The 16,101-nt window shown below is 36.0% G+C and overlaps 1 protein-coding gene across 6 annotated transcripts in view; it reads right to left on the bottom strand.

Moving 5' to 3' along the window:
- RPGRIP1L (RPGRIP1 like) overlaps window positions 1-16,101 on the bottom strand; it is a 44,570-nt gene that overhangs the window by 11,034 nt on the left and 17,435 nt on the right. For 5 of the 6 annotated variants that reach the window (XM_082289593.1, XM_082289594.1, XM_082289597.1 and 2 more), the window contains 9 exons: window positions 13,583-13,722; window positions 11,297-11,403; window positions 11,034-11,090; window positions 9,664-9,843; window positions 8,885-9,002; window positions 7,272-7,724; window positions 6,035-6,186; window positions 4,496-4,579; window positions 558-717 (listed from right to left, as the gene is read on the bottom strand). In XM_082289593.1, the coding sequence (XP_082145719.1) occupies window positions 558-717; window positions 4,496-4,579; window positions 6,035-6,186; window positions 7,272-7,724; window positions 8,885-9,002; window positions 9,664-9,843; window positions 11,034-11,090; window positions 11,297-11,403; window positions 13,583-13,722 (1,451 nt within the window). The remainder of the gene's footprint in view (window positions 1-557; window positions 718-4,495; window positions 4,580-6,034; window positions 6,187-7,271; window positions 7,725-8,884; window positions 9,003-9,663; window positions 9,844-11,033; window positions 11,091-11,296; window positions 11,404-13,582; window positions 13,723-16,101) is intronic. The other variant, XM_082289596.1, reaches the window with a different exon arrangement.

Here is a 16,101-nt window from a genome sequence, read left to right as displayed (position 1 = left end):
TTTTAGCATTCTGCTTCTGCTTTTATTTTAAACTTGGTATCATGGACTTGGTTATTGCCATAATAAACAGCTTAGGCTCAGAGGTGGAACACGATGACGTGGCTTTTATGATCTTTAAATAAATCTAACAACTTTTTGTCAAAGCTGTGATATGGCATACTAGCCCTCTCACTGTCTGAAAGGATTTCTGATATCAGCACTGGCTGTTATCCCCAGACAAAAGGAGCATATTCATTAAAATAGTCTTTGGAACAGCGTAGTTCTAAGGGAGAATATAAAGACATTTAAAATAGAAGCCAGGTTTCCTTTAATATTTTATTATTCTAAGTCATATATCAGATTTTTGCAATCGATTACAATACGGTTTCCATTTGGGAAGAAAATGCATGTTATCCACCACCTAGCTTCAGCTGTAAAGTACACCAGAATATAATTTCTGTCATGAAGTTTCTCATAATGAGGCAGCTTCCACAACTAGTAAGAAACGCTTATGAAAATGGAAAGAGACAGACTTTTTTCAGAAAATACAGCTACTTATGAACAACAATGAATTCTACCTTCTGGTTCCAATTCTTCAATTATTTCTGTCTCATCTCTAGAAGTAATCAATGTTTGGTCAGCCAACTGCTCCTCTGACAGATGAGAGAGCTCTTCCTTTTCCTGTCGAATTTCTTCAGCCATCTCCTTCACCGTGTCACCTGATAGCTGTTTAGCCTCCTGTACCACATGATACAGAGAAAGATAAACTTACTGTATTTATAACACTCCTTGAATAGCAGAAGTTATTAAAGTTCAAAACTTGAAGAGTTATGGCCCACATTCATTATCCAGAGCCTTTAAACAATTGTATTGCTTATGCAGTGCAGGAAACAATGAGAAGGTGTCAACTGCTGTAACATAAAATTGATATACAGCAGAAAGACATTTATCTAACTGTATTTGTGAGAACGTAGCTAATATAATCGTTTTGTACCTGTCAACATATATATAGCCTGTTTGATTTCCAGATTAATTTATATTTCATCCTTTTCTACAAGTTCTACAAGACTCAGTCAAAAAACACCAAAATACACAGAAAACACCACCACCACCGTATTTGGTTAACAATTCTAACTTAAATGATACAGTATTTTCTGTCTCAAAAGCAAACCAATACAATATAAAAAAAGAATCCGCTTTGCTACACAGTACAAGCGTGTCATCTAAGGCAAAATGTCTTTAGTGCACAACGTATTCGGAAGTAATCTTATTCTTTTCTTTCTCTTTGAGTTCTATTACACAGAATAATACCTCATCAGTGGATACTGCATTAGAGACAAGGCACCTTGCATGACAATTTGCAGTGCTTTATTGCCTGCGCATTATTTATTATCCAACAATTCTCCTCTAGGACTGAATTTTTCACAGAAATGCTGGTGCCTCACCTCCCACCTTCAGAATCCACGAAAAAACTTTCAGCTGTCCACAGAACATCTGAGTTTTCCAAAACTGGACCTGAAGAATTATTTCTATTCTAACACATTTGTAGCCACACAAAGCTAAGCAATGTTACCAAGCAGATTAGAGCCTTGTTTTGCAAATCAAGGTTATTCTAGAAGTTTTCAAGTCATAGAAAACCAACTTTATGTGCCTTATGTTCCTCCTTTTTATAGATGTGTCACAACCACTGTGTTTTACACAATGTTTGGCCATTCTTCTTAATTTCCTTCAGTGACAGAGTTACACTTTGTGGATGAAAGCTTCAAAGAGAATATTTTTTGATTATTCTAATTGACCAATACCACCTGATGTGGTCAGGGAGAGACTTTTCTCAATCAAAGCCCCAGATGAGCTTTGAAGTAGAAAAGTAAAAGGAAGCTAAGAGCCAGTGATTAAATATAGCGTTATACCACTAGAAACTACTAGAAACTAGAGTTTGCCAATCTGCCACAATTTACTTTTACAACTAATTGGGCCAATACAAATTACAATATGTAATACTTTTTTTCTCCTTGAAATGCTACATATTGCGGTGGTGCATCCCTCCTACATCACCCACAAATACATCATCCTCAGTTCTGCTCTGTGATCTCAGACATGCCGTATAAGCCTTGACAGAACCAGCTGAGTAGTGAAGTGTCTCTTGACCCTACCAGTTAAACCGTGAGGCACCGCCAGATCGTACCAGGAGCTCTGTCATGGTGGAAGTGGGAACAGTCAGAAACATCAGCTGCCCAACCAAGGTGGGAAACAAAGGATAAGCAATTGTCCCTTTCAGCCTTGGTAAAATATTTACCTGAATTGTAGCCCAAGTGTAATGGTATTATTGCTGCTGCACGTTGGGGAAAAAAGACCAGGAGCGACTGACTTGGGTTTTGGCCAGGAGGGAAACTGCTGACCAAGATCAATCATCCTGCAACCCTATAAACAGCAGTCCTGAGACCCTTTGAGCTCTCCTGGACAGCAGTGGCTCCACTACACTGCCCACTCCGAGCGGAACCTCTCAGAGCTTGCAAACCCTCAAGTCTGCGATACCTGAAAGACTGTCACTGGCAGCAAGGCCCGGGCTGATATCACACATCTTCACATTCTTCGAGGTGCAAGCCTTGCTAGCTGGGAAATGCAAAAGGGTTTGATGCAAGTATTTCACTGAACCCAAGAACTTTTGACAGCTAAATTTACACACATAGGCCTGCACATAATTTTACCTGTGTGCGTGTGAATTGATTTTGATATGAATGTTACTATTTCAAATCCATAGTTGAGTCATTACTGTAATTGTAGTGAACCCCGTGAAATTGCTTCTTCAATGTTAATGTACTTCCATATTATTTTCAAATACAGAGCCCTAAGTTAGGAATAAAGTAAGTGGAAGCCTTTATTATATAGTAGACAATTAGTATACAAAGTAGGTATAAATTTACTGGTGGAGAAGCATTTGGACAGGAAACGACATCCTCCTTCGCCTCCCTGCGTTAACATAACTGGTTCTAGCCTCTGTTATAGCTTCTACGTATGAGGCTGGACAATTCTTACAAGCAGTTTGGGTGAGTCAAGCCATTCGTCCCACTTTTTAGTGAGTCTCCTTTTCTGAGAAGAGCTATTTACTTTGGCATGTATTACGTTGATAAGAACTTTTATTAAGAACTAGATTCTCTGCTATTCAGAAAACGAACGGAAAAATGAAACAGACTTCCCATTTTAATCTGTTGAACTTCTGTTTTTCTTGCATGGACACTCTCTTGCCATTTCATCACAAGACTTAAATATCAGAGAAGGCCCAGCTGTTTCCTTATTTAGGCCTAACCGTACCTTTGTCTCTAACCAGACAGTTAGCTTAGATTTTTTAAACAGCTAGAGGAGCTGCTAACTGAGCAACGAAGACTTCTCACGGAGACCAAGTAGCTGTCTCACTTAGAAAATCTTGGTTTGTGAAAAATAGCCAAACTTTGAGAAGTTTTTGTTTGGACAGCTGAAGATATTTTGTGGGTGTAACTATCTGGCTAACATTTCAGTTTTTCATATCTAAGCTCTCAAAAGATTATATTCCCCAACATTTGACTTTTTGTTTTTTAAAGTTAATAAATACAACAGATCGACTCAATTCTTATTTCCAGTCTATACTGTATAGCTCTCAACAAAGTTCTAGTCATAGTAAACTAAACAGTAACAGAACCTGTTAACTGAAAATTGATGTTAACCTTTCAAAAAATAAATCCAATCAAGTAATTTACGAAAGGAAATAAAATCCGTAACTAGTTTTTAATTAATGCAATATTATTAATATTATAATTATATATAATATATAATCATAACCTTTTATAATTACCTGTTGAAGAACCTACCTTTACATACTGGACTTAATTAAAAGACTAAACACAGCCTGTTCTTAGTTCTCTGAACGCAAATTATTTCAGATGAAAATTTACACAATGTAGCAAATGCATTTAAATTAGTTTCATGCAGACTCTCTTAGACTCTGGAAGGATGTACAAATGCCAGCATATCCCAAGTTCAGAAATATAATAATTTTCAGAATGTGTGCAATCTCAGCTGATAAACTTCATTTTAGAGGTGACTCTGAACTGTGTCAAATTGTGTATCTCATTAGCCCAACACTCAGGATCTGTTTGGATCAAGCTGATTTCTGTAGAGCCATTTATATGTGGTGCAAGTGGTACACTGCAGAAAGACACCTGAATAATGCAGAGAGCTGAGAAACACAGTGCAGAGAGAGCTGATTGGTCCTGTTAGAACCTGCCATAAGCCAATGCAAATTGAAGCTTGTAAACTGTGGAGGATATCAAGCAGTTCTGAGGGAGTCACACAAATATCCCTGCATTGCGTCTCTCACCTATATGCAGTACTATGCTATCAGTCATTGCCTGGGACATCCCAGTACTGTGCTGCTAAAATAATCCAGTGTTCTTGATTATTAGTTCTACAAATTGCCCATGCTGAGCCATAAGTAGCCTTTCATGCTTCAACATGCATGACAAAAATACTTAGAACTTACTGCCATCTGTATTGTACTAAGATCCAGAAAAGAGACTCTCTTGTGTGCTTGAGCTGAACGCTGCTTCATTTTGAGTGGTGGTGTCTGCAATAAACAAATATATTGAAGATCATTTATTACCATCTTATTTTACAGTAAATTATGAGGAACCAAAATTTTTTTCAAAGCCAAATCTATTGGCACTAAATTAAATTTTAAAAGGACATGATTTAGCAGAATTCATATACAACATACTTCTCAGATTACAACATGGAACCAATTGAGATTTTAGTATAAATTTACATTTTGGAATAATGTAAAACATTAGAGTTACATAGAGTACATAGACATAGAGTATTTTAAGCAGCTTAGGTAAAAAAAAAGCGCTCACTAAAAACTCTAGTATTTTAATTTATACATTTCAACCTGTTTGCTTTTATTTCTTAAACAACTGTTAAAGATGTCTGAAAGCCTCTTCTTTTTCTGTGACCCTTATTTAAATGTGATTGTACAGTGAATTATATTGTCAAAATTCTCTTCAATATCCAGTGAAAAAACCCAGTAAAAAAACCCAGTGTGAAGGAATCTCAGTCTCACAATACTCCAATGTTAAGAACTTCAAGCCCTTTTTGAACAACTGCTTCACCCATTCTACTGATCCAACATCTAGTTGGTTTAACATTCATGAGTATGACAGTAAAACATCTGTCACCTACAGCTCAAGAAAATGAAATATAATAATGTGAAATGTTCTAGTGACAATTTGAGTAAAAACAAGTAACTAAGTTTAAGACTTTGCCTCTTCAGGCAAGGTATAATTCAACTGGTTCTTGATCTCTTTATATGAAAAACTGCTAACGTATTTCCCAGTTCAAGAATCTTTACTTTTACTGCACTTCGAACGTATCAAGACTTGACCTAAGCTATTTGAACTTAAAAAGAAAACAATTGAACAGTTTATTTTATCAAAACTATTACAGAATGGCCTGGAATGGAAGGGAATTTAAGATTTAGTCCCAAACTCCCTGCCATGGGCAGGGATACCTTCCACTAAACCAGGCACTCCAATCCCTGTCCAACCTGGCCTTGGACACTTCCAGGGATTGGACACTTTTCTGGGCAACCTGCGCCAGCCAAGGGAACGGCTGGAGCTGTGTCAGGAGAGGGATAGGCTGGATATCAGGAACAGGTTCTCTCCGCAGAGGGTGTGGTCGGGCACTGAACAGGCTCCCCAGGGAATGGTCATGGCCCCAAGGCTGCCAGAGCTCCAGGAGCATTTGTTGGGGTGTCTGCGCAGGGCCAGGAGTCAGACTCAATGATTCTGATGGGTGCATTCTAACTCAGCTTGTTCTATGATTGTATGAAGAATTTCTGCCTTCTAATCTAAACCTACTTTATTCGAGTTTGAAGTCATTCATCCTTGTCCTATGCCCTTGTAAAAAGCCTCTCTCCATCCTTCTTTTAGGCTCCCTCAGGTACTGGAAGGCTGCTATTAGGTCACCCTGAAGCTGCTCTTCTCCATGAAGCAATTCTCTCTGTCAAGTACAGACCTAAACATACCTGGGATGGTTGTTCATGTTCCCTAAAACTGGGCGTTATATATCCCAGAGCCTTTGACCTCTGTCTGTAGGGAATAATAGCTTGGTCCATAGGAACTTGTAACCTGATCCAGTATTCTATGGTACCATAATTTTGAATGTGTCCTGTTTTTCCTGGGGAAGAAATAAGAGATTGCATTAATTTTCTTTTCAACATTAAGGTTAGTCAAAAGCTAGGAAAAACCACAAAAAAAGATTTATAGAATAGGAACAGCCACAAATTAAAGATTGTGCCTATGCATTGTGACAGTGCTCGTGATGTGAGATCTGTAGTTCATGATACAAACAGAAACAACTCAGGCTCCCTCTGTATGATCCAAAATCAAAATGACCATTTTTTCCCACATATATATACTAGAGAGTCAAGTCAAAGTTCAGTATTTTTATCTCGTTAAGGCAAGTAAAGGTTAGGACAGTTTTGTATGTTAACAGTTAGAAGTGTCCCAAAAAGCAGTATGCAATTTAAATTACTGGCAAAAGCACCACTTTATAATGCCTTATTAAACCAGATTCTCTGCAACAGTGGACAGCTAAGAAGTCACTGAATATGCTGATCTGACAAAACGTTTCTAAAAGAAAAAGCAAGCAGCGCAGAACATCCAACACTTCTTACAAGTGTCTTGTCCAGGATATCTTAAAATTATTTTAATATAAATGCATATATATGTGCCTGAATGAATATAAATGTGCCTAAAATAATGCACTAAATATAAATAAACACTGCCCTAGATTATGCTACTATACGAAATACTATTAACCGTAATCACCATGATTTGTATCTTTTTCACTATTATATGGTGACCTTTGTCTTACCAGTTTAGGTTACACCATTTCTTTCTTTGTTTGTTGATAAAGAATGAGAGGATATACTTATGACATTCGGGCCAGATATAAAGCTTTGATGTTTGATACGGGCCAAGTTGGGGTGCCTCCTGTTCTGGGCTTTTTTCCTCTTACCCTGTGTGGCTATAAGCCATTAGGAGCAAAACTGCACCCATCCCAGCTTTCCACAACTGCTGGCAGAATCACAAGAACATGCTGCACATCCAACAGAAAACAGCATTCTTGTAAACAAATGCGCTTTTTTTTTCTTTTGAAATAGTAATGCACAAGTTCATTTTTGGTCAAATATACATTATTTATCACTTGCATCATAGTGATATATAATCAAACAGAATATTTTGTGATATATTAACTACCAATTAAATTTGCTGTGTTGTAGATCCTGCCATCGTTTTCCAAGATTTCATGGAACTTAAGTTGACAAGAAGCAATTGTTTCATAGTCTATGCCATACGCACGATGAACCTCAAGTGTGATGCTGTTTTCTTGTACATAGTGAAAGAAGCTGTCATCAGACTGCACAAGAAACTGAGAAGTGAAGTCATATGATGGGGTGTTCCCATGAACTATGGGGGTTATCTGAAGTTCAAAGTCATAGAATGCATAAGTACAAAAGGTTGCAGGTTCCCAGTCACCAAAAGTGTGCACAGCTTCAGACGAGAAGATCACTTTGCTGATATGAACTTCAAAAAGGTTCTCTCCTCTTTCTAAATGGGCAGTTTCAACAAATCCATCCACTGGATCACTTGGCAACACTTCTGGTCTGGACTTAAGTGGTTTTGTATCATATACAATATCTCTTAGTTGGGCTGCAACAGATAAAACAAAGCAATAATATGATTGTCTTTTTTAAAAAATCAAATACAATTAATGACTGAGAAGAAAGGATAAAAGCATAATTCAATTATATTAACAATGCTACTTTCGTAAAGGCATTACCAAAAAGAATTCATACACTGAATGCCCACTGAGCACACTGACAACAATCAAGAGTATTTCCTCAATGGAGCTGCCTCAGTATACAGACACAGGCCCCTATTGGTTGTTATCAAGTTATAAGGGAGTTAAAAAGCAAAAATTCAGAAGTCTTATGCAATATTCAAAATAAGTATCACTATGCAAATGTAGCAGAGATTTAAGACGCATATTTTTGCAGGGTTGAACTAAATTTGCCAGATAAAGAAATAATACATCTGACTATTAACATCTGTTAAATCTTGAGTGGATAGAACTATCAGTAAAGACCTTCACGTTTCCCAGCCTCAGGTGGTAAGTGGTTAATAAGTGGTTAACACAGGTTGGATGGAGCTCCGAGTAGCCTTCGAGTGGAAGGTGTTCTGCCCCTGGCAGGGGTTTGGAACGAGACGCATTCCAACCCCAGCCATTCTGGGATTGCATGATTCCACGAAATCAAAATACATGCTTACAGAATTAGGACATAAACCATGATGCAGTGGATGCAACTCGGGAGACAAAGTGTGAAAATTGTTTCAACATCAGTGACTGTAAGATATCCTATTTGAGGCTTCCTATGCATCTTTTACACAGTGAAGCCATTAAAAAAATACTTGAAATTCATCCTGTTGAAATACTATGTCAGTATATTACAACAAGACTTGGGGGATTTTAGTAACACAAAGTGATTCTGTAGTGATAGTACTGCAGAGTAAAAGGTTGACCATAAAAGCATGATTAATTTAAAAAAAACAAGTTTGGTGATTTTATTCTTATTCAGCAATAGCTGCAGCATAGAAAACATTCTGTGGGATTTGGTTTAATTAATAGCTGTCATTTAAGTCAACAAAAAATGACCAGAATAGATACCTTTCTGTGAAAGAACTGACCTCTCTACCAGTTTAAGGAATGGAAAAGTGTTTCGACTGGAGAACAAATTTACAACAGTACTTTGCAAGAGATAAAATACAAAAAAAAAAAAAAAAAATTAGTGAAGAATACACTTTAAAGATACCTTCTAGTTTTCTGATCCGTGCAGCTCTAATATCAAGAAGATGGGTATACTGCTCCAATTGTAACTCGTAGTCTTTCTGCAGACTTTCCATCTTTCTTGTCATTGTTTCTACTTCAGTCTGAAAAAAAATTGCATGTAAAAACTACTGAGGATTGTCTGTGCTGATGTTGCACATGCTTTTGGCTATAAATTAAAATACTTAGATTTGGGGAAAGAACATTTAGAGTATGCAAAAATAGCAGCAGTTTTTCATTTATCAATACAACAAATCAGTCCTAATTTCAGCAAAATCTAAAAATATCATTAAGAAAAACAGAGTAGCTTTTGTTTTAGGACAATATACCTAACAGTTTCTTTAATGACTTTGTTATTTTAAAGGCTAATTAATTGAATGAAAAGTCAAAATATGATCTGCAATACTCCAACAGTGGAAGTAGAAAGAAGACAGTGAAAGCAGAGTGCTATGGAAAAGGAATCCTCTTTGATAAGCACATTTACTATCTTACCTGTGAAGACCTGGTAGGAGCTCAGAGATAAACCCAAGAAGGCACAGTCTGAGGGTTAAGAGCAGGACAAGCTAAAAGACTACAGTTTACAGTCACTTGGATCTCACATTTTTAAAACAATACCTTCAGCAACAGATGATTTTATGTTTGGTTCCCTATGCACAGACTGGCTTTGTTGCTGAATTTGCAAGTCTTAATTATTACAAGTGTCAGAGCTAAAAAGGTTAAAATGTTATTACCAGCTTACTTTCCACTGTGAGTAGAGTTTAGTACCTGGTAATCTTTGCTAATTTTGTGCTGCACAATTAACAAATTTCTTGTCTTTTCAAGTTCTTGCACTGTTTCCGCATGTGTTAACTGCAGCTCCTGCATGGAGTATTCTAAATCTTTATGGATATCATCTTCCACTTTTTCCAAGAACAGAAGGTCCGCATTTTTCCGTTGCTTTTGATCCTGAAGCACATTTAAAAAACTGCTAGAAAAGACTTTTGCAAAAGATTTGCATGTATTTGTGCCTAGCTAAATGCAACACTGGCATATACTTTTGGTACAACAATAAGACAGTAAGCAGAACTTTATAAATTTTCAGCACATGGTAATACAAAAATAGGAGTGAGGCAGACTAGAATGTGTCAGGATTGTTTTCAGCAATGTAATCTCATGATTATCAGGAACCAATTAAACTGTATCAGATATTCAGAAGCCATCACTCCCATCTAGCCAGTGAAAATACAAACAGATATATTTGCCTTTCTTATAATTAATAATCCTGCCTCCATAAATGTACAAACCCCAAATTATTATTCTCAAGTCTACATTCCTTCTGTTATCAATACTGGGGAGTTAATTTTCATTGAGGTTTTTTTTATATTTTTTTCTTTTTTTTTTTCATTATCACTATATAATCACGACAGTAAACACTTCCTCAAGAAAATAATATGTAAGTCACCCAAACAGTGGAAACATTGCAAAATTATTTGTTCACTGATTTCTTCCTCTCACTCCATTTTTAATTTGTGCAAGAGAAAAAAGAATTGAATATTTTCTGAGTATCTCTGGTTTTCTGTTTTAATAAACAAAGAGAAGTTGCTAAGCATTACTATACCACATACTGGAACTTCCGTGCTTACGGTATGCTTGCATCAATTACAGAATTAATAAACAAAATTAGTTTTAGTAAACATTACAGGGATAACAAGATGCCACGATGAGTAATGTAACAGAGAAAAATGAAGTTTTTTTAAAATGGCTCAGAATCTGATTAAATTCACTTTTGATGTTATAATGAATTATTCACATAAATTTAGATTTAATTCTGGCAATTTTTTCATTTTCTCTTCTCATTAGCTGTCACTAAAAAATGACAAAAGCACACATTTGAGCTTGAGGCATTAACTACTAAAAGACGCTCAAATAATTCAGCCCTTGAAAATTCCAGGTGTGTAGAAAGCATGTAATGGTCAGCCAAGTGTTTAACAAAAGAAGAAAAAAACCAACAAAACAAAACAAACAAACAAAACCCCCTTGCACAAACAAGAACGTAACAGAATGCAAAATACAGAATTCCAGAATGGTTGGGATTGAAAGGGATCTTAAATACCATCCAGCTTCAACCTCTCATATGTTGACTCTTTGTAAGTTACCTTTATAAGCAAGAGGGTTTCATTGAGTTCTGCCACATCAACATCACTTTCCTGAAACTTAATGGCAAGATGTTATCAGATGTGAATCCAAGAAATACATTCAGAGTAACAAGATACATTCTCATTAGACACAATATTTTGCTTGATAGCATGAACAAATAAACACTTATTTTTCTATATTCTTTGACTTTCAAGAAGTATCTGCACTATGCATAAAACACAGAGGGGGTTTTTTCCTCATTTGAAACAAAAATATAGTTCACCTTGGTCAAAAACTTCACTTGATTTTTTAGATCATCTAGTTGTTGCTTTTGTTCCAGGTAGCGTAACTGCAGGTCTTTGTTGTCTTGCATCAGCTTTTCCTTTTGGTCTTGATATAGAAGAACAAAATATTATACTTAATTAAATATAGTTTAAAAAACTAAAACCTTGCTTTTTTAATATTAATATATGCATGAAAATTTCATTTCAAAATGCAGAAATCAATGTATTTTGTATGGGGAAATCCTCTATTAAGACAACCGTAAAAAATTGTACTTAGTAAATAGTGTACTCTGTAAAATGGTACTATAACTAAGAAGAACAGATGCAGCAATGCATGAGACTTTATTAACGTAAAATAAAAATTATTTAGACATAACTAAGTAAATACATACACTGTATCAATTTATGAGATAAGTGACACCAATCCTTGCTATAGGAATTGTTTCAACTTAGATTTCGTACTAGCTTATCTTAGTCTTTTAAAACTTGCACGAAACACTACTGTTAGTAAGATTCAACGAAACGAACCAAGCAGCTGTTGCACTTTATGGCTTAGAATCTGGGAAATACTGGTAAGGCAAGAAACCTGAGAATAAATGTGTAAGGGAAATGGGGCAGGTGGAAGGGTGTTAAAGCTTCTGCAAGTACCATATTAAAAAAAAACAACAAAACCACCATAGTTACAGTGTTACTCTGTTTTCTGTCTAAATATACTTCTTTTAAGTATTACAAAGCACATTATGATGTTACGGCCAGAAAAATACTACTAAAACATTCAGATCAAATTACAGGGTCATTCTAAAAGGGAAATACTGAAGGAGGACATGGAACATGTCAAGATGATGTTGGGTCTCCTGAAGCATTAAGCATTTTCAAGGCTTCATTTATTTTACCACCTTTCTTAGACCTGGAGAAGAGGTTTAGGAAAAGGATTCACATGCCAAACTAGAAGGGGTAGACAAGACATTAATCCTACTCTAGTCCTAGGCAGTACGTAAAGAGAAGCATTAATTTCAATTCTCCTGCCGAGCTTCAAAAAGGAATGTGTAGACAAGGCAGATACTCTGAAGTACGTGACTGAAGAAAGTTATACTGCCTATGTTTTGTGAAAGACAGAGTTGTAATCAAATCCTAGATAGAGAGGCCTAGAAGGGTATTAGAACATCTACTCCAGCTGCAGCAAGTCAATTCAGAAGAAATCGAAAGTGTAGTACCCTGGCGATTCAGTTTAAGAATACAAGCTACCTGGGGAAGGGACAGTAAGCCCCTGACAGTTAAACATAATGCCCACAGGAAGGAAAGAAGACGCAATGCCAGTTTTTTCATAATCAAGCTATCAGAAAAACTGTTCATATGTCATAACCCCATATTAACATAGCTTAAGGCTTTATTTTAGTATCAGTTAAGGCTAATTTTGCAAACATTTGCTGAGGTCAAATAAAATGTTTAAATATTCAATCTGGTATTTGAAGTCAGCAGAGCTAGTGAGGATCCTAATAGTAAGCACATGCTGAACTCAAGCCATAATCATAAGAATTATTCACAACAAGTTCGTCCACTTCATTCCATTAAATTGTTCACTGAAATACACCTCTTAAAAAAACACATTTGAAGAATCAACTCTAAACAAAATATTTTCACTTTTGGCCTGTGCTTGTCTTTTGTAAACGTCATATTGCTACGGTAATCAGCGCTGAGATAAAAAAAAGACTGCAAGGTCAGTATTCAATAAGAAGCTGTCCTACAGCATGAAGAAAACATCTATGAAATAATCTGCTCATTAGATTAAAAGAAAACTGTGTTATTTAAAATGTACAATGCTATAAATAAAAATCAGTAAATACTAAAAATACAAAAAAAAATCTGAATTAATGAAATTGAAAGACAATTAAACATCACCAAGGGCCTATATGGGCTTCATGTAGCTTTGTGCAGTGAACAGAATAGTGGTTAATAATCTGAGAGAGACTGTCAGATAGGTATCTTTTCTGTAAGGACTTCAATGTAGAGAAGAAATACTGAATAAAGAGTAAATATTAACCCAACAGATGAAGAATGAATGCAGCTGAAATTATATGAGCCTCATTCAGCCCATATTCTGTATTGGGTCAATTTTTGCACTTAATAGATAGTCATAACTTAGGTGCATTTAGCAAATGTACACTTAAAACGCAGCTTTGAAAACACCAGCAACAGAAACTACACATTTCTGGGCACTGTATCTCAACTCCAACATGGGTATCATCTCGCATTTTGAGAAAATACTCATTTTTTCAGAAATATACCTCTTTCTACTTTGATCTTGTCGAGGATTTCATTTTTGTCTGCTAAATCAGATTTGATAGCCGTCTCAAGCTTAGCAATTTGCAGTTTCAGTTGCTGTTCCTTTGATTTCCATTGCTGTTCATGGGGCAGACTGAAGACACTGCGATAAAACATATGTTATAAGCAAAACTTCTAGAAATCAGCTTCAGCAGAAAATAATCAAGAAAAAAACCTTTTAGCGGCACAGAGACCACTGTCATCGTGGCCAAGGAATTATGCAGACATACATTGGTCTGCTGCTGTTGAAGCCGAGGTGGCCCTCTCAGGCTGCAGTTAAAAAACATGAAAGGTTTGTGGGATGAGCAAAGGAACTGGCCTTAATTTAGAGCTCCAAAGTTAAAAAAAGTTGGTAGCATGTGATATTTTTGGACTAGAAAAGGACTTCAGATGCATATCCCAGAATAATCCACAACTTCAAACTTCAGCCAGTTACAACTACAAAACTGTATTTTTTGTGTACAAACCCTCTTAATGTAGAGAATTGGGATCTTCCACCTGATTTCTTTTAAATTTGTGAAGCATGCAGAACCTGAAGTCAGTCGTCTGTTCAAAGAAATGTTGACCACAAAGTGACAACAGTTTTCTCATACTCTAAAACAACAATTCTGATACTGATTAAGAAGCACATACAAAGTAATCTTTCTCCTACTCGAAGAAATAAAAAACTGGGAAGAGTGGGAAAAGAAGTTGGAGTAAGTATCTTGCCTTTAATATTATTTACTTGCAAACTGCCAATCTATTTGCAAGGAATGCACGGATACAGAATCAGAGCTGCTGAAATCACAACAAAATGTGTAACTCCAATTGAAATGAAAGTAATTATATTATATAATTTACAGTATAACTCCTTGCAGGTAAAAGCAATGCAATGTGCTTTCTTATAACTTAGACAGTGAGTACTATGCTCTTCATAGTACTGTTGTTCAATACCTGCATTCTTATTGACTGGAAAAATGTCCATCCTAAAAAATCATAAGCTAGTTTATTCATTTACATATTCCGTGAAAAATCACAAATGGTGGGGTTTTTTCAAACAAAGGAGTCAGTTCCTCAACCATTTACTTTGCTGAAGCTCACCAGTTAACAAATATTATATTTGACATATATGAATCTATGAAAAAATCTTCTGGAATCTATTTTGCAACCTATCTCTTCCAGAGATCTATGTAACAAGCCTCAACCAAAAAAAAACGAAGGAGAAGAAAGAAGTATTGCAGAAGGGTCAGCCCACAGAGCCTTGCAGACTGCACCTGAGGACTCAAAGAGAACGGCCTGCTCTGATGGGTGACTTCATGCAGTGGTTCTGAGTACTTATAAGTGCAGTTACATCAAACTTGAAAAAATACTTGAAGAATGACCTTAAGGTTAAAGGAAAAAAACCTATTGCAGCATGAACCGTAGACTCTGGAGTATACGGCAAGGGTTTATATTCCGGATTTGTGCTCTTCTTAAAAACAGCTGTATTTCCCTGTATTTTGTAGTTTCCTCATACCATACCTAACCTATTTAATACAGTTTCTCTAGGCATAGAGCATTTTACATTTTGACAGATTGTCTTTTACAGCATGCATGAATTTAAGGAATGCTTCTACGTCCTGCGGTAATATTTATTTTACTCCCCTATAATTTTGAAGATAATATGCAGGGAATATAATGCACTGCACCCACTATCATTCCATAGTACTGCCTAGGTACAGAAAAGGTACAGTGTGTTCTCTTAACTGCTTAGATTTAAAGTCTGATGGGTCCCATAAGGAAAGAATAAATCATATCAAAAAAGGTTTAAATATCCTTAGTTTTCACACTTCTGAAAGTGTTTTCAAGTTTTAATGACAGCTAGACATGCATTTATTAGCTTTAGGTACAATAATTTCACATAAAGATGTAGCTACATCTAATTCAGTTTTTCAGAAGACTATACTGTCAGAAAAAACATTAAGAGTTCCTATGACAGTAGTTCAAGGCCTTGGTGTTTAAATTATGAACATTTTAGAAGACAGGTTTCATCCAAGCCTATATAATGCTAATGTTTATGTTGGTTGGCTTGAATTGAGTCCACTTGTGTCGCTTTCTGCATTTGAATTTTAAGATTCATGTGGAATTTCTTTCACATCCACTGCATTTCATCAGAGTTGAAGCCATCTGGATAAACTATAATGTTCAACCGCATCAGGCGCTGTTTCTTTCGAAGGAATTTAAGCATTGCTAGATTTGCATTACAAGGTCATATGAAAACCACTCCTCCAAACCTTTTATCAAAGTGTATTATTTTCTTGGACACCTAGTAAATAGTAAGAGTCAACTGACAAATTCATACTTGTTCTTTGCAAACTTTTCTGGTCCAGCTCTGCAGTCTTGGCTTTGGCAAAATTGCTATCAGCCTCCCAAAAATAACATTAGCAAAGGATGGGTTTGTGACTCTTTTCTTCTATTAAAAGTAAGTATTTACTAATTATCTAGCACCTGTGGACACTTCCTA

This window comes from Coloeus monedula (genome assembly GCF_965178545.1).
Source record: "Coloeus monedula genome assembly, chromosome: 12".
NCBI classification, from domain to species: Eukaryota; Metazoa; Chordata; class Aves; order Passeriformes; family Corvidae; genus Coloeus; species Coloeus monedula.
This window is presented reverse-complemented; position numbering and strand designations above follow the sequence as displayed.